At 40.2% G+C, this 26150-nt stretch overlaps 2 protein-coding genes across 4 annotated transcripts in view; one reads left to right on the top strand and one right to left on the bottom strand.

Moving 5' to 3' along the window:
• Window positions 1-2447, bottom strand: part of DYNC2H1 (dynein cytoplasmic 2 heavy chain 1) — a 178041-nt gene extending 175594 nt beyond the window's left edge. For all 3 annotated transcript variants that reach the window (XM_063330001.1, XM_063330007.1, XM_063330017.1), the window contains exon 1: window positions 2180-2447. In XM_063330001.1, coding sequence (XP_063186071.1) covers window positions 2180-2380 — 201 coding nt within the window. In that variant the 5' untranslated portion in view covers window positions 2381-2447. The remainder of the gene's footprint in view (window positions 1-2179) is intronic.
• A 1049-nt stretch (window positions 2448-3496) lies between these two features.
• Window positions 3497-15761, top strand: DCUN1D5 (defective in cullin neddylation 1 domain containing 5). Its single transcript, XM_063330029.1, has 8 exons — window positions 3497-3901; window positions 6670-6761; window positions 7179-7249; window positions 7659-7750; window positions 13411-13519; window positions 13613-13717; window positions 14580-14682; window positions 15444-15761. Exons 1-8 carry the CDS (start codon window positions 3816-3818, stop codon window positions 15497-15499), a joined length of 714 nt encoding a protein of 237 aa, XP_063186099.1. The 5' UTR covers window positions 3497-3815; the 3' UTR covers window positions 15500-15761.
• The last annotated feature ends 10389 nt before the right edge of the window (window positions 15762-26150 follow it).

Raw genomic sequence — 26150 nt, 5'->3', positions numbered from 1 at the left:
AATTACTTATGCTATTTTGATTTTGAAAACTTCACTTACCACCTTCTGGGGGCAAACCAGAAACTTCATCTTGTGCGTAGAGAAGACTAAGCATTATTTTTTAAATTTATGTTTTTTGCATGTTTATGCTACATAATTTTGGGAATAGTTTTCTAAACATTCAGTATTGTCCTCCTGAGTCTGTAGATACATAACTCTACTGCAATTCATAGATTTCTCAAGGACAGAGAAAAGACATGCTCCTTCATGAGTAAAATCTTCAACTTGTAACATGACTCTTGCTCCTTGCACAGTCCAACTAATGGGTAAAGTTCCAAAAGTTGCCATAAGATAAATTATTGAAGCTATTTGTGGCCGAGAAGAATTCATAAAACAGGAGAACATTATTAAACATTTGATGAAACAACAGCAAAAAGATACGCTAGCAAAAATCCCAAATTCTGTTCAATTGTAAACATCTGTGAACTTTTTTCTGTTAAAAGAGGGATAGTAAAAACAGCTTTCAATTTTGCTGGACAGTATCAATTTTACTTTCTTACCAGGTCCTTAGCCCAACACCTACAGACATCGTTTCACTGAGACAAAAGGTGAACATTGTAGCCCCTATGTGCATCTCATCTTCACAGCTGCTGACTGTGACTTTGTATATCAGACAGTGGCTCACAGCACATCCCAAAAAACACTACATGTAAATGTTCACTCTTGCATGAACGTAGCATACACTAGGAGTACACAGATTACACTGATGATTACACCAGAAGGTATGTAAGTTACTGGTCCACACGGTAGTTCATATTTTAATGACCCATTACGCTGCCATCAGTGCACAAAAAACCCATCACTGACCTAACAGACACCATAGCAGAGTGATGGGACACACGTCAAGCCCCGGGCTCTGCCTGTACGCTCTGTGTGGCAGGGCACCACACCGTGTCCTGATTACATGGTGACATTCACTGTTCATCACGCCCCACAGTATCACTCGGACACCGAGAGACACTCGTTGAACACAAACACTGAGAGCAGGACATTTCACACAATAAACCTTCAGATTTGCTCACAGCTGGACACATCAATCTGCAAAATGCATGATTTGGACAAATACCCCCCGTGGGACTTGACAAATATCAGCCCATGTGCCACATATCAGGCCACCCTTCCTGCATGGACACTGGCAATGCCATCCTTCCAGTCACCTGCATACACCCTTGCCCAGGAACAACCCAGACACAAGCCTCCACCTGGCATTTGCAGCAAGGTGACAAGGCATTCTCCAGGTCGCATGACATTCATACAGTGACAATATACAGCACACTAAAACTGCGTAATCAGCATGGGCATAAACCAACAACAAATATATCACTCAGCTGACTATACAGTCTTCACAGACTGTACTGTATCCAGCTCTGGAGCCCTCAGCACAGGAAAGACATGGACCTGTCACAGCAGATCCAGAGGAGGGCCACAAAAAAGATGAGAAGGATAGAACATCTCTCCTGAGGACAGGCTGAGAGACTTGGCATTGTTCAGCCTGGAGAAGAGGAGGCTCCAGGGAGACCTTATTGTAGCCTTTCAATACTTAAAGGGGGCCTACATGAAAGATGGGGACAAACTTTTTATCAGGGCCCGTTGCAATAGGCTGAGGGGTAATGGTTTTACACTGAAAGAGGGAAGATTTAGAGTAGATATAAGGAAGAAATCTTTTACCATGAGGGTGGTGAAACACTGACCCAGGTTGCCCAGAGAGGTGGTAGATGCCCCATCCCTGGGAACATTCAAGGTCAGGTTGGACGGGGCTCTGAGAAACCTGATCTAGTTGAAGATGTCCTGCCCATGGCAGGGGGGTTGGAACTAGATGATCTTTAAGGTCCCTTCCAAGCCAAACCATTCTATGATTCTATGTCCCTGGTCATTGCATGGGAGTTGGACTAGATGACCTTTAAAGGTCCCTTCCAACCCAAACCATTCTACTATTCTTGGGCCAGTAATTAACGTAGCAGACACTGAGACCAGCACAGATACTTGCAGCAGGCTGATGTCTCCCAAATCAGATACCGCTCTTTCACGACCACTAAACCTGGGCCGGACCCAAGGCTCTGCATCCCCGCTCGCACCGGGGGCCGCGATGGACACGCCGGATCCGCCGGGGCCTGCTCACCCTCCGCTGACACCCCCCTACCTTGTTGGACGCGGTGAGGCGGGTGCCCGAGCGCCGCACGACGAGGAGGAACTCGTTGCCGTCGTCCAGGAACCTGGCCAGCTCCGGGCGAGCGTGGAGCCCCGCGGCCAGCGCGGCGGGCCCCACAGCTGGATCCACCTCGAAGTAGTTGGCAGCCGTAGCTGAAATAAAGCGCTTCCTCTTGTCTCCCTCCCCGGCCATGCCGGCAGGACGTGGCCTCGCCGGGCAGGGTCAGGGCGGGGGTGGATGCGGAGCCGCACGGGGGTACATGGGTGGGCTGGCGGGAGAAGACCCAAGGGGCGGGAGGGACGGCGGCGCACACCGAGGCGCAGGGCGAGGCCTCCCGGCGTCCCCGCGTTGCCAGGACCCGTCGCTATGGCGACTGAAAATGGCGGCCCTGGCGCGCTCGCGAGATCGGTCCGGCTGACGGCGAGGGAAGCGCCGCCGCCGGCGGGGAGACAGGAGGCGATCGAGGCGCTCGGCAATCGGCAGGCGGAGCCAGGGGGGCGGCGCGCTCCCCCTACAGGCCGCGGCGGGGCCGGCGGCCCGTGAGAGCCCCGAGAGTCCGACGGCTGCCCGCGGCTCGGCCGGCTGTCCCCGGCGGAGCCCCGAGCCGCTGCACGGCGTCCCGCTCGCAGCCATCCAAGCATCCCTCCTGCGTTACGGTGTCACGGCCGCCGCGGTACTTGGGGTGCTTTTCACACCTGCCCCCCACACGCCGTTACTGGTAACGAACCGGCGGTTCCCGGCCTGGCGCTGCCTTCGGTACCGCAAGGCGGAGCGGGACAGCTGCCCCGGCTGCGGGCCAGGCCCTGGTAGGCGGGCGTTCGGGGCTTTCAGACACCGGCAGCAACAGGAGGCGGCCGCGGAGAAATGCCCCCGCTCTGAGGGACACCCGCGCCCCCTCAGGAACACCCGCTGCCCGTCAGGGACACCCGCCCCGCAGCCACCGGCTTCCCGAGGCGGAGCGTGCTCCGGGGGACAGCTGCCGTGAGCTGGCAGCGGCGAAAACAACGGCCAATACTGCAGAATAAAGCCGAGTCGTGACAAACTGCGTTTGCGCCCCGCGCCAGGAGCCGTGCGGGCCTCGCGGCCTTCGGCGGGTGCCGGTGAGGGAGCGCGCCCTCCTCCCCGCTTTATTTCACGGTAACGGCCGCGCAGACCCTCTGCCCGCGACACCCGACAGTCCCCCGGCTTCACTGTGCCCCCGCAAGGGCCGGCCCAGCACAACGGCGGCGGCGGGAAGGATCCGAGCGTAGCTCCGCCCGCTGTCAGGCCGGGCCCTGGCGGTGGGACCGCCCCGGCAGCGCTGTCACTTCCTGCTCCGCCGCGTTTGTGTCCGGGTCGCTCGCCGTTCCTTCTGCCGCCGCTACCGCCCGGTTCCCCACTCCCGCCCCGGGCGCGACACCCGTTTCTGGCACCGGTGCGGCGGCGGGGTCTGTCCCCGCGGCGAGTGGGGCGTCGGCGGGGCTCGGCGGGGGTGGGGAGGAGCAGGGCCGGACGGGACGGGGCTCCTCTCGTCTCCTCACCGCCTGTCTCGGGGGGCGGCGGCGGCGGCGGCCGGGGGGCGGTGAGGCCGGGGGGGCCTCGGCTGCGGGCCCCGGCAGCGGTGCGGCCCCCGCCCCGAGGCAGGACGATGCCGGTGAAGAAGAAGAGGAAGTCCTCGGGGCCGGCGGCTGCAGCGGCGGACGACACCGGCCTCAAGAAATGTAAAATCGGCAGGTACCGTCTGGCGGCGGGGCGGGACGGGACGGGCCCGCGGCGGTGGCGGCTGCCCGCTCTACGCCCCGGGCGAGCGGCCGCGGGGCCGGGCTGCTTCTCCGCGGGCGGGGGGGGCGGCCCGGCGGACCCGCTCCCCACTGCCTGCTCCTGGGCTGTGGTGGCCCTTTGTGCGGCGGCCGCGGGGCCTGGGGCGGGCAGCGGCGGCGGTGGGCTCGGTGAGGCGGTGCGGGGCCCGGGCGGCTGCGCGCGGTGCCCCGGTCGCGCCGGTGGGCCTGTGCCCGGGCTCGTCCCGGGGGCTGGGGGGGGTGCGGGGCGCGGCGTTTGGCTCGTTCGTCCTTCGGGGAGAAACGCTGCGGAACGGCCCGTCCCCTGCTTGGTTTTGCCTTTCACTATACCGGCAGGGCCAGCTCCAGCGTTTGTCCCCATAGTCATTCTCACCTTTCGCCTGGGGTAGGCAGCTCCCCTCATTTTGAGGTTGCCAGTACGCACAGTGTCTACGTTAAACGGTCTCTTTACATATTTTTTTTTTGCAGTAAAATGGAAGGAGAGTTCAGCACACTAAAAAAAAAAAAACAGGAAAGGTTTTCCTAATAATACAGGAGACTGAGCATCTTTTCATTAACAACTATAAAAAGACCGCTTATGCCTTGATACCCCAAAATAACCGTTAGAATGATAAACCATTAGTATGGTGTAGCAGGAGCTTCCAGTGTGGCTTCCCTAAAGTAACTGTAATGCCTTCTTCATCTATTAGAACTTTTTAGGTATGTCAGTAAACCAGTAGTTACGACAAACATCCCGAGGACATAAGAATACAAAGGACTTATGAAATCAATGCTATGGGAGTGGCTGTTGCAAGAAACTATGGCATATGGCCTTTCTCATAGGTTGACCAACCTTGAGCTTAGAAGTACCCAGGCCTTTATTTTGCTATGACTCTTCATTTTGGATGACTGTTCCAGAGCTCATTTTCTGTGGTCACTGATGATCTTTTAGTTTCAGTCTAAATTTACTCATAGCCAGTTAATAACTGTTCTAGTGCCTGCATAATACTTTCTGTAATGCTCCTCCTTCATGGTTCTGCCTCATAGTGTATATGGAGTGAGCGTTTGTGTTTTCTCATTCTTTGTTTTGTTAAATTGAGCTAAATTCTTCTGGTTTGTAATACCAGTTTTCAGTTTCCTTGCTCATCATAGCTCTTTTCTGCATCTGTTCTAGTTTCAGTTCATCTTTCTTGAACACTGCTGACCAAAATTTTATGACCTTAATTTCTTTTACTTTAAAAAAATCTTATGAAAGATCCTTTAAAAAAAAAAAAGACTGCAGGAAGCTAGTAGTCATTGGGCGAAAACCATGATGTAAATGAGAGTTCATAATGGCTGATCACATGTTATATCTAAAATGTTGGATACCTGAGCATTTTTGATGTAGCATTCTTATACAGCAAGGTATTGGTAATATTCTTTAATAAAACCAGTGGTTACAGATGGATGTATGTTAAACTGGGTAAAACCAACAAGCAGTAGCATACTGTATGGCTCTTTCTAGTTTTTAACAGCAGTTTAATGGATGATTGTCTGTAGTACCTTTTTAATTATAGCTTTCAGCACATAAGGCTTCATATGGAAAGCGTTGCTTTCTTTTTTAGTGAAGCTTATAGCAATATATGGGAGATAAAGTTGTTCACGACCTCTCAGAATTGAACTGTTCTTTCCCTGCTTGATGTTTTCATTTGAAAATTGCAATGTAGGAGCTGCATAATTTTAAATCCTCTCATGCAATTAACTTTCACCTCATTCTTAGAAATAATCTCAGCTTGTTCTAAAAGTCTGTAACTTGTATTTAAAAGGATTGTGCATTGAAAAGGTGGTGTAATTCCTTACTGACTAGAGATGCCTTCATGTGGTCAGTGTTTTTACTAGAAGAAATAAGTTATTCTATGTATTCTTTTAAAGAATGGTAAGTTATGAAAATCCACTTCCTAGGCAAACTGGGTTGTGTGTCACGTAATGAAGACAATGGGGGGGGAAGCTGTGTGTGCTGAGCAGTTTTAGTCTTACTAGAATAGTAATATGCAATCTGTGGCATGTGTACCAAACATCTATAGAATTTGCAGATATTTAGTTACATGTTTAACATAAATTGACCGAGTTTTCTTCCCAAATTTGGATGCTTAACTATAAATAGCCTGACTTAAATATGTCAAACTCTGCAGCTCCTGTTGACCTAAATGGGATCTGTGCATATTCATCACTCTTGAAGATCATGCTGCTTATTAGAGACCTAACTTTATATATGCCTGTATGTATAAATATAAGTAGATAATAGGGCGTTTGAATTACTGAGTAGTGATACTTTGACCATCTGTGTGTGGATTTTTTGGCTTAATATCTAATTAACAGCAATTTTACACTTCAGAAAAAGTAATAGTTGCAATAAATTGGGCTGTGAGAGGGTTGTATGTCAAGGTAATTTTATGTTCCAATAAATTGGGCTATGAGAGGGTTGTATTTCAAGGTAATTTTATGTTCCAATAAATTGGGCTATGAGAGGGTTGTATTTCAAGGTAATTTTATGTTCCAACAAGTGTTGAAATAGAATGACAGATAGTTGCCATTTAACAAATTCAGCTTCATTGTTGATGTATATTGACTTTGTGAAACAGTTTAAATAGTTTGAACTGATAATAAACAATTTGGAATTTAATTTTAAATAATTTCCTGTTTCTTGTATTAAAATAATACGTATCATCCTTGTGTTTCTATAAGCTATTGCAGATCACAAGCCTCTGGTAAAGTAATAAGTGGAGAGGAACATTTTTCAAGCAAAAAGTGCCTGGCTTGGTTTTATGAATATGCAGGTAATGTACAATGGATTCATATTTAATAGTATATGGTTTTGTTTAAAACAAATGAATGCATTAAATGTTATTTGTATGTTGCTTTTTTGTGCTGACATAGACATAAAAAAGTATGTCCATATTCGCTTCATTATAACCTTCACTTGTGTTAGTATAGCTTTTACTGTCGCCTTTTCAGTATTTGTTCTTTTTGATGTTTCCTTCTTTACTCTATGCTTTGTAACTTACCATGACATATGTAATATGTGTCTCCACATTGCACTTGATAGAATGGGTCTAACATAAAAACTACTTAATAGTGTATTTCAGTGATTTTAAAGGTAGCTTGTATGCAATATAGTCTAATTATTGTTGTGTAACCCTTGTGAGCAGTGAATGTTACTTATATTTCAATCTGGCTTTTTTTTGGTTTTGAAGGTCCCGATGAAGTTGTGGGGCCTGAGGGAATGGAAAAGTTCTGTGAAGACATCGGTGTTGAGCCTGAAAATGTAGGTTTCTTGCACAATACTAATAACACTTTAAAAGGGGGTATTGGATAAGATTAAGTTTTGTGTAAAACTCTTAAACAACTCTTTGCTTACTGAAGTTATCTTCCTGCTTTTAGGAGCTGTTCTAAGGTATTTCAGCTGAATACATCAATTATGTGTGGCTGGTGTCTGAGGTCTTTTGTTTGTTTTATTATAGTAATATTTAATTTTCAGGAATTGAAATTAAGGGAAGGATTGCACGTAGCTGAATTATTAAACGGTAACAAATATAAAGTGCAAGCATCTACAACAATGCTAGAAAGTTTAAATGCTTAGAGTTTTCTTCTTGGATATCTAGAAATCAGCCTTTTCTTACATACTGACTGCTTCTCCCCTTGTTGTTTTTTGTTGGTTTTTTTTCCCCCTCTAGATTATTATGTTAGTTTTAGCCTGGAAACTAGAGGCTGAAAGCATGGGATTTTTTACCAAGGAAGAATGGTTAAAAGGAATGACCTCATTACAGTAAGAGTTTTTACATATATAATAGAATGTTCTAATTCTATGTTTGTTCCAGTAGCTTAACTATTAGCATAATTATTCTTGCCCTAAGTTTCTTTTCATTGTCAATAAGATGCAGAAACTCTTGCTTTTAGGTCTGGTCTTGGTCAACGACTGGAAGTAGCTGCTGTTCATCCACTTGTGAATCTGATGAGTTCACTCAAATGATAAAGTTTTGCCTAACCCTAATAAGTCAGGTTTTCATGGCTTCTTTTTCTTACAAAAAATATGTTAGCAGACACAAATAAGTAGATCTGGAGATACCCATAAGCATATCTCAGTACTGGTATTATAGAAAGGTTTTACTGGTTTCTAAGCTGTATAAATGAGGACTGCATGGATAATAATTTTGGTTACTAGTGTTATTTATTAGTTGCAGATCAGAAGCCATGCTTAATGCTTAGGTTAAATAACACTTTTTCAACTTGCAAATAAACTTCTCTTTGTAAGAATCTTTGGTGAGTTAACGCTCTGTCTGAAGAGGTTTCTTTCATGAAACTAACCAGCTTTTGTAAGGCTTAGTTCAGTTGTCACTTTTTTTGTTCTTCATGAAACTACTTATGGCACATGAATGTTTTAAAGGTGACTTGTTATGACACTGCATTCAATATTAAAAGTGTCAGGGAGCTATTGTTGCAGCTGCAGCACAGCGGGAAAGAGGGACTGATTTGACCCTTGGAGTTCGTACAATTGCCTTATCAGTTGTGAATTGGTTTGGGAAACTGTACTGGGCAGACCCCCTCTGTTTATTCAAGACAATGGCGCGTAAGTGACTCTGGCCTGACTCTCTTGTGCAAATTTTATTTGATTTGGGATCAGGCTTCCGATAGACACCTTGGTATGGGGTTTTTTTGTGACCATCAGAAGCCCTTAAATTTATTAAGAGCTGGAATGATAAAACTGCCTGAAATTCAGGACAACAGAGATTAAATTCTGCGTGCATAAGTTTTTAGATGCAGTGAATGGGTATAATTTGGTCGCTTCTCTGAAGTACTTAATTTTTATGCCCAAATGTAAGCTCCCAAGAGTTAGCGAATCAGGCACTTCTTCAGAGCCAATATTATAGACTTTGTTTCTAATAATCTGCTGTGATTAGGAACCTTCTGGCTCTTTTGAGGACAGAGCTGGTCATGCTGTAGGCTAAATGTGTTTAAGACAGAAATATGGTACTGTTGTGCATTTTTTATATAAACAGACTTGTGATTGAAGCACTTGGCTAAGCCTAAACCAGTTAACCTGTGTGTTTTGCTTCCCCTGGGTGTGCACTAATAGCAGGCTGTAGCTGGATGAAGCACTGACACTCATGTAAAGGAATTCAAGATTCATTGGCTTAAAAACATAATATAAATCTGTGGACTTGGGCTGTTGGTGCGTACTGGGAAGGGAGGATTGTATTATGGGATTCCATTTGAAATAGGGGAACTTAGTTTCTCTTGGAAGGTTCAGCAGAAGTTTTGAAGAAGGATTTTACGCTCTTGAAGCAATGGAGTATTACTACATTTTTGCACAGCATTTTTTATTATTATTTTTGCACACACATTGAAAGCCCAGAGTGTATTCTAAGTCAGAGTTATATTACAGAATCTTTATTTTGAAATATGTGAAATGTCATATAAGGTAATTGCATGAGCAAGGTTGGATGGAATTCAGCTCCATAGGAAGACACCTAAATGTGTGGCTTATATGCAAGACATTGATTTTTCACTAGTATATCATGTTGGTAGGGTGAATTCTGCCCTGTATATATATATGTGTGTGTGTACATACATATATATATATATATACATACATATATGAAAGCTGGGTGCCTGAATCTAAATTAATCACCTGAAGCTCTTTTCATAGTCAGCAGAGAGAAACAAGTACCTGGGCAATTTATTTCAGCTATTTTAAATGTCTCCTTAGAATGAAATGAATAGCCCTCAGGAAGTGGCTTTAAAGCCATGGAGGGTGAATAACTTAGAGTTGAGCATTTAACTTTACATATGTGAGTTAAAGGAGAGGCGTACTCATGTATTTGTCAATTGCAGGCTTTACAGACCTACAAAGAAAAAACAATCTAGTTACAAAATGAAGATAAAGGAAAAAGGATTACAATTCATGATTTTATTAAACTCCACAGAAGTATTTGTTTGAACTAGGTTAACGCAAATAATTTCATGTGTAAGGAAGCAAGCCATAAGCATCTGTATTGTCTGAGTACTTCCCTCTTGCTGTCTTCTTTAACCTTAGAATTTGAGCCAAATCTTATGTTAAAGTTGAGCTTTTGAAAACAAGTGGCCAGGTAAAGGGGAGAGAGCCAAGTTAGATTCCAACTGAGGGAAAGATAAGGTCGTGGTCTCACATTTTTAGGTACATGAGAAACTACGTGAGAGAGAGAGAGGGGAAGGAAAGTCAGATTTGTAATTTCTTGCTATTTGCAGAATTATTAGCAAAAACAACTTATTTGGGTTGGTTTTAATGATAGCCTAATATCAACTGTTTTTCCAACAAGCTTTTTGCTTGTTATTGCCTGCCTTTCTGTTAATGTTTGTGAGGCTAAGACAAAGCATAGTGTAAGTATTTTATTTTTTTTATGCCAGTGTAGCATTCAGTGTGTACTGGAATCTAAACAATTTCTGGTCTCCAGACCTGTAAATCAAATTACACAGTGAAACTATAGCATTGTCAGGGCATGGTGTCCCTTTGCTCTCTTAAGGCATCACTTCCTTGGACCTCTTTATGTTCCAGTTATAACATGGAACCTAAATTTCAGAAGATCCTGTGTCAATGCTAGAAGAGAGTGGATGGGTTAGTTGGATATCATTTCCTTTTGTCCATCTGGAGGGCTGGATATTGGCAAGTGAACTCTTGTAGATTAAAAGACCTTCAAACTGCTTTATATACTACCATTAAATGATTTTGGTTTAATGTTTGTATACATCTTACTAATTTTTCTTTTTTGTAAAAGACAAGCATGCGTGAAAAATTATGAAACATGAAACATTGGAATATCTGAGTAGGAGTTACTAAATCATTACTCTGTCCATATTAGCTATGCCTCAGATGAACTCTCTACCTGAATAGACATCAAAATAGGGCTGCTTTGTGGTGCTAATGTCGGTTTTGTTATAAATATGATGTAGGGATATGAAAAGAATGTAGTAAGCTAACATCTAGTTTTGTTGGTCTTGAGGTAACCTTATTTAATGCTCGCTTTCAGCAAAGGCAGTTCAAGAAACTACATCTTTTTCTAGTCTCCGTACAGGAGTTTGGTGTTAATTCACTTGTGCTAGTTAGAAGTTGGTTACAACTTAAAAAAAATACTCTTAGGAAGATTACTCTAAGTATGGGTGAGCTTAGTCATCTTTTTTATGGTACAGCCACACAAGCCAGTATATCTCTATAAAAGATGAGTTTGGCAGCTCCGTACCTCACTAGTGTGAAGAAAATCAGTGGCCAGGTGTGGAAATGCCCGAAATGGCTTTAACAGAGGTATCTCGCTGCGTGGGGCTTCAAAGGGTGGTGTTTGTCTGTTCCAATGTCGTCCCTTTGACTGTTCGGTTTTAAATAGGTTGACAATAGCACAGGAGTCTCAGGGCTTAATAACTGCACGTCTTCATATCAACTTTAAGAGAATTGCTTCTGCATTAAAATACATATAGCCAATTGTACAGTAGTTTTACTATCAGGAGTTTTTACTTTGTACCTACATTTGTGATTATTTGAACAATTTTAACAAAATCTTTTGTAAGAAATTTAAATATACTGAAATTTGTGTTTATCCATGGTATGGTAAATAACCTCACTCAAATTATATTTGACAGAACATGTGGTAAACCTACTTTAAGTAGTTTATATATATCATTAGTACACTAACAACGTGAGCATTTAGTTAGGTGTTAAATAGGTAGATTTGTCCTCAAGTGTAGTGGACGATGTTATTGCAGTGTGAAGGTTTGAACATGGAAAGAAGATACATGAATATAAAATGAGATGCCTTTGTAACTAGCATAGCGTAATACTGTTTTAAAAGTTAAACGATAGAATACATAGACCAATTAGGTGTCTGAAGACAAATACAGTAATTTTATCTTTAGTTAAATTTACCAAAGCTTTTTTAACTAGATCTCTTTTCAACTTAATGCATGGTGTATTGCAAACTGTATTAGTTCTTGTCACTTGAACATGCAGCCTAATTAGCTAACAGTTTTATTTATTTAGCACTGAACTTGGCCGGGACTCAGTGCTGCTTTAGGTAGATGCTGCTGGAGACAAGAAATAACAAAAGGCTCCATCATGGAAGTGCCTGAGAGGAGCAGACAGACAGATGGACATGCACACACAGGCTGGCAGACCTGAGGAACAAGAAGTATCTGTTATCTGTGGGCAAAGTACAGCACCAAAGTACAGCATCTCAGTCACCTGCTGCGGTGCTCCCCAGGGGCCCTTGCTATGGGCTGCTGTGACAAGTCTGGAGAAAAGGAGGCTGAGGGGAGACTTTCTCGCTCTCTACAACTACGTGAGAGGAGGCTGTAGAGAAGTGGGGGTCGGTCTCTTCTCCCAAGTAACAGGTGATGGGACAAGAGGAAACGGCGTCAAGTTGCACCAGGGGAGGTTTATATTGGATATTAGGAAAAATTTTTACACTGAAAGGGCTATTAAGCATTGGAACAGGCTGCTGGAAGGGGGGCACATTACCAGAGGAAGTATTTATGCACATCTGCATTTCTGAAAGTACTGCTTCTGTCACGCAGGATACAGGGCAGGGCAGAATTTACTTTATTTTTTTTTCATAATGGCAGCTATTATTTATAAGAATAAAATGTGATATAGCAACTGCTCTTTTGAGTGAGTATTTCCTGGAGGATTAGGTGTGTAAATTACATTCTTCTCTGACATCATTGGTGAATCTAACTCATTTTCTATTTGGAAACAAAAGTCCTTGCTAAGTTAAATATGTGGAGATCTTCTTTTCTGACAAAGGGTTATTTTTGCCAAAGGGTTATCCTGTCAACTGGCAGACCTGTACACACTCGTACAGCCTTTGAGTTTTCAGTTGAATAGCTACTGACTAATCCAGGTGAGAGGCTTATCAGAGCTTGCATTTATCAATCATAAAACACGAGTGGACTAGTATGTTTTGCAGAGTGCCTGTGCTAAATCCTGCCACTTGTAAATATTTAGTCTTGAAGTGCATGTTTAGGGTTTGTTTTTCTTCCAAAGAGGTACAGCATAAAGCCCTTATTTACAACTGGATTTTACCACCTTAATGCACACCCAGTACTGTTTTGTTTAAACTTTCATAGTGATTAAAAGATAAGATAATGCTGGGTATGAATATAAATTGCAGAGTATGGCATAAAAAGACTACTATTTCAGAAGTGAAACAGAGCCTTTGTATTATTTTGCTGATACATTTTAAAAAAAAAAAATTTGCTTACAGAAGCCAGGCATTCATCATTTCAATAAGCTGCAAATGTTGAGCATGTTCAGTGTTCTTTAAGTCACTTTCATAGCATTACTCCCGTACACCTGATGATTGCATTTTGGTGATTTTAATTTTTTGTTTGCTGGCATTTTTTTTCATTGTCCAAATGTTTTGTTGTGAACTTCTAACATCATTTGTTTTTCTTTATTTTAAGGTGTGACTGTACAGAAAAATTACAGAGTAAATTTGACTTCTTGCGGTCACAATTGAATGACATTTCATCCTTTAAGAATATCTACAGATATGCCTTTGATTTTGCAAGGGTAAGACTATTGGAATGTTAGAGAAGTTCTTATTATAATTATTCAACGAGCTTGTACTTGAGTGTTTTTTGTGCTTTCTTTATTCAACCTTAGGATAAAGACCAGCGAAGTCTTGATATTGATACTGCAAAATCCATGTTAGCTCTTCTGCTTGGAAGAACTTGGCCACTATTTTCAGTATTTTATCAATACCTGGAGGTACAAGTTTCCTTGACTTTCTGAATGATGGCATAGTAGTCGGGCTGTTCTGTGAACAGATTTCAGGGTTTGTGTGGTTTTGCTCAAGAATGTATCTGTATCCGTATTGCTGCTGTTCCCTTGTCGATGTGCTTATGAAACAGTGACGTTCTTGTGTACATCACAGATCCTTTTCTTCCTCCCTGTACCCCGCCCACCCTTTCCTTATCAAAGGCAACTAAAATTCTGTCTTAAATAGTCTATACAGGTAAAATTAAATAATAGAGCCCCAGTAGTCTCTTCAGCTATATCTGTGCTGAATTTCAAGTTTGCTTTGTGTAGATACAGTATGTAGGTACCTCGAGCTCTGCCTGTCTGGAAGATTTTGGTCAGATCAGCTGCAAGTGACTTAGTCAATAATGTGGATGTGTGTAAGTTGTGGAGCATGCTAGGCTTGAGACCATTCCCTGGTTTCAAATTAGTTCCAATGTTGCAAAGTAGAGGTCCTTATGATCATACTGTATTGTACCCCAGAGAAAAGATGATTCTTGTAATCATTCATTCTGAGCTAGGTACACCCCACTTCAGGGCAAGATGAAAGTTTACCAGATTTTGAAGCCTAAGAGTGATGACTTCCTGATTCCCTCTTATTTTGATTTTGCTCTGATCTTTCAAGAAACCATTTTACGTAGTGTCAGAACTATGAAATACGTACATGTGCGGTGTTTAAAAAAAATGAAAAACCAAGGAAGTAGTAGCCATTGTTACCCATTAAATTGTTTGTTAGGAACTGACTAAAGATAAAATGAGCGAGATGAGGAACGAGATGCAGCGTTACCAGATGTCACTTGACATTTTAATGTTCTGAAATTATTTTCTCTAGCAATCGAAGTATAGAGTTATGAACAAGGATCAGTGGTACAATGTGCTAGAGTTCAGCAGAACTGTCCACGCAGATCTTAGCAACTATGATGAAGACGGTGCTTGTAAGTATTCATAACATTTTGCTTATTCAGCTATTATTTCAGTGTTTTCAATTTGCATAAAACATACTTCTGTAACAGAAACAATACTGTAAGGTATAAAATATTTATTGTCCAGCAATGCATAGAAAAACTGTCCTGATAACCATCCATCTTCAAACTGCAAGTATTAATTTGTAGTAGTGTGTCAGGGGTGTATGATGGTGTACTTGAACCAACTTACATTCAGTTGAGGATCTGGTGAAGCTGCTTGGTACATTAAACTATAGACTTGCAAATAGAATTATAAACAGCAAAGTCTCATTTTGTACTAATATATAATAAACTGTAGTTTAAAGTGGCCTAGCTGTTAGTCCTTGGGGCTGAACTTTACACCTGGCTGATAGTTGGTCATCCTAAGACTGAATTGCATTAGGCATCCCATTTTCGTCCATGTTCCAATTATGTGTAGTTTTGAAAGCTGTTAGAAGAAGGAATTAGTTGTGCCAATTTATAATATAACCTTATTTTTATGCTTTCTGTTCAGTTCAGTGCACCTGTCAGATGTAAGGAACACTTTTTTCCATAGTTCTGTGTAGTGTTATTTGTGCACTTTTTGCCACCTTTGGATTGAAATTATTGTAGTCATTTTTGAGTCTTAATAAGTATTTGACCATAGGATTGACATGGGTGTTAAGTAGACCAATAGTTTTAACCTTTATGCTTTAAGAGAAGGTATTTGAAAGACATTGGCAAGTATAACTCCAGCTTTCATCCATTTGCAGGGCCCGTACTTCTGGACGAATTTGTTGAATGGCAAAAAGTTCGTCAAGCATCATAGCAAGAATTCAAAAGAAAATGCAAAAGTTTTTTTTGGTGCCCACCTGTACACAAACTAATGAGAAAAACAAAGGATTGCATTTTCATTCTTAAGAAAGACTTTACAGTAATTTTTTTTTCCTTTTTTAAGGAAATTTTCTTGTTACACGTGATATGGGCATTGAACCACACCTCTTCTGAGACTGAAAGTTGGAGTTTTTGTTTTGAGTCTTATGTTTATAGCATTTATTTCAGAACAATAAAGATTCAGATTTGTGACAAAGGCCTAAAAGTGAAGAACGTCCCTTGAATGTGAGTGTGGTGTCTATTTTTAAAACCAAATCTTTAGGATTATCTTTCTCAGAAGTGCCCTTTGCTATGAATTTTTGAAGACCTTAAAAATGCTTAACTGGCACTGTTGCTTGCTGATGGTATGATTGTCTTGTGTGACAAATATTAGAAAGAATGACTGGTTTTTGGAGCCCTGGGTGGGAGTGTGCTGGTCATGGGTTGTGCCACAGTTTTCAGCTCCTTGTGGAGATAAAGGCCTTAAATTCTTGTTTTTTTCTTTTTTGTGCAGTACCCACCCAGTGGCATGGCATTTAATGGCAGGCCCTTTTAAAGCAGAAAGGTGCAAAGCATATGACTCTATATGCAGAATGGCTGAGAACTAGTTGCCTGTACTTCAGATGGTGAATACAGATAACTCTTTGGTACCGTAAGGCAGCTTCAAATTTTTACTACAATTTAGACTTTGCATTGCTTTGTATAAAAAGTGCAATCTGTATTTTAAAAGGGAAAGCTGGAAAGACTTGGTTTCAAGCTTTGCTGCTTATGTATTTTAGACTGGAAGCATTCACAACATGACCTTTTTTTTTTTAATCTTCCTGGATGCTTTTCATAATGTAAGTCAAGAAGAGACTATTAAATCACCTACCTTTGACCCGAATATAACAGGCTACTGATTTTTACCCTGTTAACTCCATGTATTGAGTTCAGTAACTACTGCGATGGCACTTTTGGGTGCTCAGTATTGATGTCAACCTTTAAATACAGTAGAAGTTTGTCACTCTACCTTCCTGCCCAGGAGGCCTAATGCCACCCTTGAGAAGGAAAGAGATTTTAATGAGTAAATGTGAGAAACCAAAACAGAATGAGAGATTGAAGCATTTGTAACTTCTACTTTACTGTATAAATATATAATGTAGACTGTGATAATGCCATGAGACTCAGTCAGTGATCAAGGCCTCATTGTGCCAAATATTTCAACAGCTTGAAATAGGAATAGACAATGTAAGCTAGGCATGACTTGAAGATCTTTGCCTCAGGGAAATGACTTCTGTTTTGCACATCCCTTACTCATACTAACAAGCATGAGTTTTCCTATCCTTAAGGAAAGCTTTATTCCCAAGATGAATTTTTTTCTTTTGTAAGTAGGGGGGGGGGAAAAAAGGAAGAAAAGGTGTGAGAAGAAATAAAAAGAGTGGGACAAACTAGTAGTGTGTGCCTGTGCTCTTGCTCTACTAGAGAGGACCACTCTTGCAACTTACTCGCCAGACCTGCTTGCGGTGGGCTGCAGGAAGCAATGCAGTGATGGTCCATGGGCTGTGCTGCAAGTCACCTGATAGTGGTGTGGTCTTCAAAATGCAGTTGAACCCCAGAAGTTTGGATCTGCCCAAGCAAAAAAAAGCATCGAGGGGAGAGGAAAAAAAAAAACAAACCACAGCTGAGATACTTGTAAGATCTCTGCTTGTACAGTGGCTAGTGTCTGTGTGTATGCAAACACACGCACTACAGCTATTCTAAATATTTTTCCTACCTTTTTTTAAGGAAGTACTTAATTTTATACCTCACATAGGTTAGAGCAGTTCTCTTCAATATGCTACAAGTTGTCCATTTGCATTGCTAATTCTGATTTCACTCATAACAGAGTGCCTTTCATTTGGAAATTGCCCTACCCCATGGGAAGTTAGTGCCAGAATGAGATTAACTTCAAGAGCCTCAAGATCTGCTGGTAGAGTAAGGTCCTAAAATGCACAGATAAACATGCACCAATTAACTTACGTCAAGGGAAGTACTGCTGTATAGTAAATCTCTGCAGGGGCACTGATTTTGAAATGACTTTCACAAATTCTGTATAATGACTCTCCTTGCTTATTATATTTAGGCCCCATTATAACTGGGAAATTCTCTTTCCAGAAGTTTTGAAATACCAGTTAGAAGATGAATATTTGATAGTGTGATTGAAAAAAAAAAAAAAGTCATCTTTTTTTAGGTAACTGCGAATTGTTGTGAATTCAATTTAAACCAATTGGTCCTAGAGGATGGTATTAGAGTCTAACAGTAGGAGTGATGCATCTGCCAATCCAAGGTGGTCAAGTACTTACCGTTAAGGTGTAAGACACTATGTGATGTATCATTTGTATCTCTGTTAAGGTTTTATCAGTATTCCTATAATAAATCCATGTTTCAGGGATTTATAACTTGATTGTGTGTGTGATTGAAAATCATCAGTTACTGTAAAACTTTGACTGGGAATGAATGTATTTAAACTACTTAAAATCAATATAGTTTTTCAAATTTGAATAAAATAGGTTTTAAGTTATGTTTTTGTGCTCAAAACTGCAATCGGATTTACTGTTTAAATGTGAACTAATGGCTTGTACAGTTTCATTGTGAGCTGATCACTTTTATTAGCTGTCTTTTATTAAATCACCTTACAGCTTACTGTGGATAAGTGCCAAAAGCTGTTTATTTATTTTATTTTTTTAATTTTATGCGTGTCCACAAGCCAAAACTGAGTTCAGCTAAATGCTTTCTTTAGTCTTTGAACTGTAATTTTGCTTTGCTCAGGTGCATTTCAGTCTATTGAATTAAAAAGAAAAAAGTGACAACTTATTTTTCAGTATTCTAAGATGAAAGTTCACAGGTGAAATATGCTGCCACAGTTATGACAAATAATAAAATTGAAGGTGAAATGTCTTCCAAAACTAAATCATAATGGTGTCTAGCTTGATGTTACAAACTTCACTTTAATCTTGCTTTCATTTCCTAATATTAATTCTTCCTAGCATAACTAATTTTTTTTCTAGTTTTCTGACAGTTTTGGTTTTTAAATCTGAAAATGCCCACCTGTTCATGGAAAAAGCCATACTGGTAGATTGGAATGTAATGTTTCTCCTATGTAAAAATGTGATCTTGAATTAAACAGTCATGTATGTTTACCTATGTCTTTAACTGTATATGTAGCTTTGATCCAATTTATCTTTACTGTTTAAATGTCTTAATTCTTTACTAATGGCTGTAATTTCACATTTCTATATAGTAGAATTTGAATCTTGCATTTGAGATTACTGTGGATACACGCATGGTACCAATCGCAGGTGGACCAAAAGGGGGCACTGTGGTCTGTATTTCCATTGGTAAGATTTTTTTCATATCTCAAAAGCTTTGAGCTGATGTGCTGATACTGACTGCACAAAAATTACAAAAGGGACCATAAGTTTAATGTTTCTGATGTTTTGTTCATTTTTTAAGCTAGTGAACAGTTCTTTCAGTGCGATATGTACAAACTTGTACAGGTTTAGCTTCGTTAAGTATGACAAATAAAATGGTATGTAATAGGGCAGAAAACTTACTTTTTTTTGTCATGCTGCCTCTTTTAGTTTTTTCTTTTGCGTTTTTATATCTGTTTTCAAAATCACTGAGAGACTTAATTCCAGCAAATGGCTCAGTCTTAACTTCTAGCAACCTTACTGAATAATTTCTTTGCTACTGTAGGCACATACAGAAAATGGAACTTGATCTCAACTGGGAGCAACAGCAAACCCTGTTCTTGATTATATTATGAGGTGCTAATAGAACATAATGGTCCTGGTAATTAACTGTCATGAATTATTCATTGGATGAACACTTTTGCAACAACCTGTTGCAATGCATGTGTATGAAAAGAGAATGAGCCTTTCTCTCTTCCCCCATACACCTCCCTGCCCCACCCCCAGCACATCGCTTGGGTCACTGGTCTGTTTTTAGGAGAAGACTATGTGTTTTCTCGTGTACTCTTCCATAGGGTCTTTCAGAGCCCACTACAGAAAGAACCAAAGACAGCATCCCATCATATGTTTGAGTTAGCGAGGCTGGTTTCCTTGCAGATACAGCTTGTTCCACTACTTGACACTTTCTAGTTGTTGAGGTCTGATTCCATACCTGCTTCAGGACACTCTTCCCTCACGAATATCATCACGCTCTCTCAGACCTAAGGCAGTGCCCCTTTGTTGTCTCCACGGTTCCATTTCATTTTCTTTTGATAATGAAGTTCCCGATGCCTTCCTGAAGCAGTAGGATGTTGAGAGCTATGCAAACCAGGCGTCTCATATCTGTATCTACGAGCCATGGCAACAGTTCTGTTATTTCTCTTTCCCCTTGTCTTCTGTATTATCATTCTGTATTTCTTTCTGCCTCTGTGGCAAAAGACACCGTAGTGTTAGGTAGGCATATTAAAGACTGAACATGTACTGCAAAATGATGTTGGGTAGTGTTATCTGAATTTCGATTTTTAAACCACTGCCAGGCTTGTCACCAAAATGAAATTAGTTCTCAGATTTGTATATCACTTCATCCAGACTGTAAATTTTAATCTTGCTCCTGTTTTTATCTTAGTTAATCAGAGTATGGCATTCTCTGTATGTTGGGATCTCCTTAGCTTAGCAACTGACTGTGGTAACAAAGACAGAAGATGAAGTTACTGAATTTGTCTGTTTTATAGGCCGTACAGTGGACAGATTTTTATCTTAATGAGCTGAGTACTATTTCTTAACGCAAGTTGCTTCCAACCAACAGTCAAGTTAGATTGACTTACTACTTTATAAATTATTAAAATGTCATGGTTGTGTCCTGTTCCTCTAGAAACTATGCCTATTAATGAGGATGCTTTAAACACGTGAAATGTTTCTGCTTCTTAAATTAAACTTCTTCGCTAATTTTGACAATTTAAGAAAAAGAATCATTCTGTGTTTTAGGGGTTTTGTTCATGTATGTGTTTTTATCAGCTGCGTAGTGAATTAGTGCTGATTATAAAAATAAAGGTTTTTTTCATCTGCTTTAAATTCTAGCAAATATACAACTTAGTTATTTCCTTACTGTTTTCAGAATTATTTAATTTTTATTTTCGCTGTTCATTTTATTATGGTGAATTAAAGGTCTGGAACATAGTATTGCCACCTTATTTAAGTTTTTTCTGATAATAGCACTGAGGTGATTCTCTTTTTAATTTTTTAAGTATTAGAATATTTCAGCGAGGTTTACTGTGCCTATTCCAGTAATTTAAATTACAATAAAATGATAGATGTGACTTGTAGCCTGCTAACTATTATAGATTTAACATGAAATAATTTTTTGCATTCAAAATCAGTTAACTAAATCAGTTTTTCTAATGAAAGAGGAAATATTATCCTATGATGTAATGCCTCTCAATAATTAAATCTTATAAAGAAATATGATAAACATCAACAGCTAATATTATATCCTTATCTAGCTGCTCAACATACTTCAATTTGAACATGAAAAAGCATTAGTCAGGACACCTGAACGAATGATTCAGAACACATCTGAAATATATTATTATTAATCCATAAGAAACGTAATCACTGTAAACTTTTGCAGATTACAGCAATGATAGAAAGAGGAACATTATTTAAGTTACAAGTAGGTCCTCTGCATACCTGGCGCTTGCTTCTGAGTTGTGCTTTTGTGTAATAGTTTGAGGGATTGGTTCTACTTTCATCGTTCTACAAGACAAACAGTTTATTCCCTCATGCGTGGTTGATTTTTTGCATTAGGGATGAGTAGTAATACAAAGCCCTGCGCTGGAGTTTCAAGGGCTGGGCCTAGGGAATGACACTGATTTTTCGACATGACATGCAATGGAAATATTCATGGCACATGGGAAAGAATAGGAAGTATATTTGAAAATAAAATGCAGTCATATCCTACCATTTTTCACTTCATTGCTATGCTTATTTGTTTAACCAGGGAATGTTCTGTTCCTATTTCAGAGTTCTAGTCTGTTTGTGTATATATGCACACACATCTATATTTATTTAAAAAACAAAAAAAAGTTTCTCATCTGATTTTCAATCTGGTGGAAAATCCCCATAAAGAGTTTGAAGGTGGAAGGAGAATTAGAAAGGAGGTTCAGTTTTCCTATAGCATATGTGGGATTTGGAGGCTGTGGAGGTGGCTGGTCACCTTTCTGTCCTATGCAAATCACTGATCTCCCTCAATCGTGGTTTCCCTGCATTTGAATGATTTTGTCCTAGGAGCTGGTTTAAAGTTTTGCAGGTGAAATGCTGTTCCTTCCTGAACCTTCAGTAGGCTTATTCAGGACCCATTGACTTTAATTATATGGTTTGGGGGTTGTTTTTTGTTTCCCCTGCCTTAGGCTGATGATTATTGGCTTACGGAATGAATACTCTGCTGTGGAAAAATGTCAATGTAGAAATGGAGATGCCAAACCTAACAGTGTTCATGGGAGGATGATAATTATTGCTGACACTTGAGTGAACCACCAAGATAATTGTATGCCAAGACCTACCCTTTACCAGCGTTTCTGACTTCTTCTTTTGTTAAATTGTTTATGGAACTGTGATTTTAAGTCACGTATTAAATCACACAAGGATATTGCTGTGCCTATGCCATACAACTGAGTGTATGTGCATTGGGTCTGTCTGAGAGGCAGTTAATTTTCCCCATAGCAGCCCGCACCATTCATCAGGGAACATACTCATAGTCCCTGGTTAATAACAGAAAGACTATTATTTTTCTATTAATTTGAGAGTTTGTGGGGTAGCTAGTGTACTAGCATGTAAGGCTTCGGTTTCATTGTACTAGGTATTGAATAAAACTTTTGTCCTAACCTATTGACATTACTGTCTTACCAATGAACACTGTGCTTACGCTTTGCATAGTGCTTGTCTTTTAACTGGAACATTCCTGCAATCATAATACAAAATATTTTCCATTTAAGTACATCATCTGTAGTTGCTCAGTATTCCTTAAAAATGTAATTAAACCAAGACCTTGTTTTCTATTGTTAATGTTAGCAATGCAAGAGAGAAAATCACCTCTTTCCCATTTATTACTTTGTTTATACATTTCTTAAATGTTTTGGGCTTCCTTACCTCAAAGATTAGATTCATGTTAGCGTAGTTTGAGTTCATCAATGATGATTCTAACCAAGTTGTATGATTATTTTGGTTAAATTTTGCCTTCTGGAAGTAAATAACAGGGGCTCAGTTCTCCAAACATGCTTAAGATTTCATCCTTACAGAAATTACATTCCACGTTTATTTTTAGGCCCTTCTAGCTTCAATTTTAAAATGGTTCATACCTGAATTTTCTGCTGTGTCTGAAATAGTGGCTGCCTGAACTATACCAGAAGCAGTAAATACTAATTGCTAAACTTCTGCTGCTTTGAAGTGCCAGGTGGGAGACAGAGGAAGTGCTCACGTTTAGGTTGGGTTGCAGGCCAGCTTTATGTGTACATCACTTGGGCTGCAGTTTGAAACAGATGTGAAGTTGGCTAGTTGGCTGTATTTCTTTTAAGTAAGTCTTTTTTCTTATGTTGCAGCAAGAAGTAAAGATTGCCACATCACGTTATGCAACATCTTCATAGATTTAGAAATGGTGCGGCCTAGTGAAGCACAGAGAAATAGAAGGAAGTGTCAGGCAGTGTCTGAGTGAGCTTTTGGCTGGTCTAGTGCATTGTGCAAACAAAATTATCTAGTCTGAATTTTCAGATTTTGGATGTTTCCTTGTGCAGGTGCCTAACGTGCTGCAGTGGGCCTGTTTTTAAGATGATTTGAATATCCAAAAATGTTGATGCTCGTCCTTTGCAATGGTGTGACCCCTTGATAGAGTATTCTGGTGGTTGCTAGGTAGAGGAAACCATTTAATTGCTGAAAGTTTCTCAACTGTAAGAGAGTCCTCAAGAAAGCAAGGACCAGCGGACACTTCTTCCTGTCTTGCACGTTTGTCATGCTGGACATCAGGAGTAGATGCACTTTGGCTGTCCCCAGCCACGTTTGACACCCCCAGAGACAATCAGCTTCTGGCAGATTTGATCTGGAGTAAGGAATTGGTAAGTGATGCTCACAACAAACGTTTACTGAAGATCTATGTGTTACGGAAATGTGACACACCAATGCTTGGTAGCTAATTTGAAAGGAAAAATGTTACAAAAGCCATTTCAAATCTAAATGAAGCAGGACTAGATTTAACCAGCTTTAATAGATTTAATTTGTGGGCTGAAATTGCCTTTTTGCAGTTCAGAAAGCCCCAAGTTACTTTGGTTTTGCTGAGTTAGCTCTGTGAGGTTTCGACTGGAAATACTTCTGTGCAACATACAACACATTTTTGTAAACAAGGAAGTGATTGTGGGTTTATATACCAATGTAGTGCCGGTAAAATATACTTGTTGGGAATAAATAGAATTTCTGGACATAAAAGCATATCTTTTGTTACTGGAGGGTGGCTTACCTGGTTGCTTTATTTGCTACTGTTTGCTATTTATGGCCAAACTATAGTGAATTAGCACTATGTTAAAAAGTAAATTTACAATTTTATATAAACACAACTTTACCCAAGTTTCTGGACAAAGGGTAGAAATGACACCCACAAACAAGAAATCTGTGTTCCCTCTGTCCCTTCCTACCCTGCTTCCCTCCTCCGTAACTGTATCTCTTTCCAGTATATGAACGGAAAAACCCTGAAGAAAAATTTCAGAAGAATGAAATGAAGAAACTATGACTAGGGGCAAGAGAGTTTTATTTTAATTATAATTTTCCCAAATAATTTGATTGGAAATATGTAGTTGGAAGCTAAGCTTCAGAAACAGTGCAATGAACTAAAGCTATGATATTGCAATGTGTATTGAGTGTTGTAAACATCTTGCAGAAGTTATGCTTGTATAATTAAAATCCTGTTTTTCTTCCTAGTTTCAATATAAGACATCAGAGGATCAATCATCTTCAGGGAAATATTTAAATTCAACTGCTATGAAAGTCGAATGTTTCTGTTTCCTGAGAATTACACCTTGGATCTAAATTTCTTGGTCTTTCTCTACGTAAAGAATCGAATGGAAAAAAGGGTTTACAAAACAAAAACAAAGTAATGGTTTCTCACTTAGGTAATGTGATTATATCTGACTGAAAATCTGCTAGATATAGTTCAAGCAAAGTTATCTGATGTAAGAGACTGAGAGCAGAAAGAGTATTAATAAATCTGTATTTGGAAGAATATTGAAGCGGTTTATAGCTACAGCAAGTTAAAATATATCCCACCAAAATATTGAACCAAGACTCTACATTATAAATGTTTTAAAGTATTTTGGGCTTCCACCAGTGGCATTGATATGACTTCGAACAATCATTTCGAATTATTTTTAAAAATGAAATGACAGACCTGATAAGTTGAAACAAAATGGAAGTTTTTGTTTTGAAATAATGGCTTTCGCTCTTTTTTAAACTATGAATTCAAAATTTTTGCAAGTAATGTTATTTTTTAATCTAAGTGTATTAAAAAAAAGGTTTGATACAATTATGTTGCCTTTCACAACAGGCCTTTATTATGTCTGTCATCGGTGCAACCCGCTGTTATGACCAAATTAGAAATCATCATGTCCCTACTCTCTTCTATTTTTGACTTCAAGGAGAATGTGCCATATTTTAGAATATGAAAATGTAATGGTTATTTTGAGTGTTAACCCAGAGGGAGGATTTGGAACTTTAAACAGTGTAGCTTATCAAGTTGACTTTTTGGTAAATCTAACCAGAAAAGTTGCAGTGAACACTCATCTGCTGATTAAAGAACGTGCATTTAACAAACATCTTGCACGTGCTGCAGAACAGCAGCAGAATTGGCCTATTTGTGTTTTTTTAAACTAAGATTGATGTAATTAATGACTAGATTCACACCTAAACTCTGATCCACAGAATCTCTTAACAGGACAAGAGCCCATCCGTCTTTAAGACTGTCTCCTTGCAAAATGCATCCTAGAAAACGAGTGGGGACGAACAGAGCCCTGCTGCACGCTCCAGGAAGCCAATGTCAGAGTCTTATCGGTGGGCAAAGATTTTGAAATACCGTTTTCAAAAGAGATCTGGGAATGCCATCTTTAGGTTGTCATGGACATGCGGGTATACCTGAAATCACAGATAAATACACTTGGGGCAATTTTCTCCAAGTCCACTTCTAAATGTGATAATGCAACACATGCGCAAAGCACAGCTAACTGTGCAATTACCATGGCAATACTTACAGGCTGCGAGAGGTTCTGCAGAGTGAGGTTGCTACTGAGAAAGAGCAGCTTTGCATAAACATTGGGCTGTACTCACACAGAAATCCTTTACCAGAAAAAAGGAAGAAATACCACTGAACAGTATTTACAACTGTGAGATTTTAATACTTCTTTGTAGCTCGTTAAATAGGTAACTTTATGTAATTATAGAGTACTATGGAACTCTGTAATGGATGGCGGCAGATCTGTAGAGTGCTGCGGTAGTGCAAAAGCAATCTAGTTCCTTTTGCTGCTGAATTGGACCTTGAAGCTCTCTGTGTATACAAGAAATGAAGCTCCTTGTTTGTTCTTATAGTAATTGGTGTGCAAGGTATGTTAG

Source organism: Chroicocephalus ridibundus, chromosome 1, assembly GCF_963924245.1.
Source record: "Chroicocephalus ridibundus chromosome 1, bChrRid1.1, whole genome shotgun sequence".
NCBI classification, from domain to species: domain Eukaryota; kingdom Metazoa; phylum Chordata; class Aves; order Charadriiformes; family Laridae; genus Chroicocephalus; species Chroicocephalus ridibundus.
The sequence above is the reverse complement of the archived record's forward strand: the minus strand, read 5'-3'. Positions and strand labels throughout refer to the sequence as shown.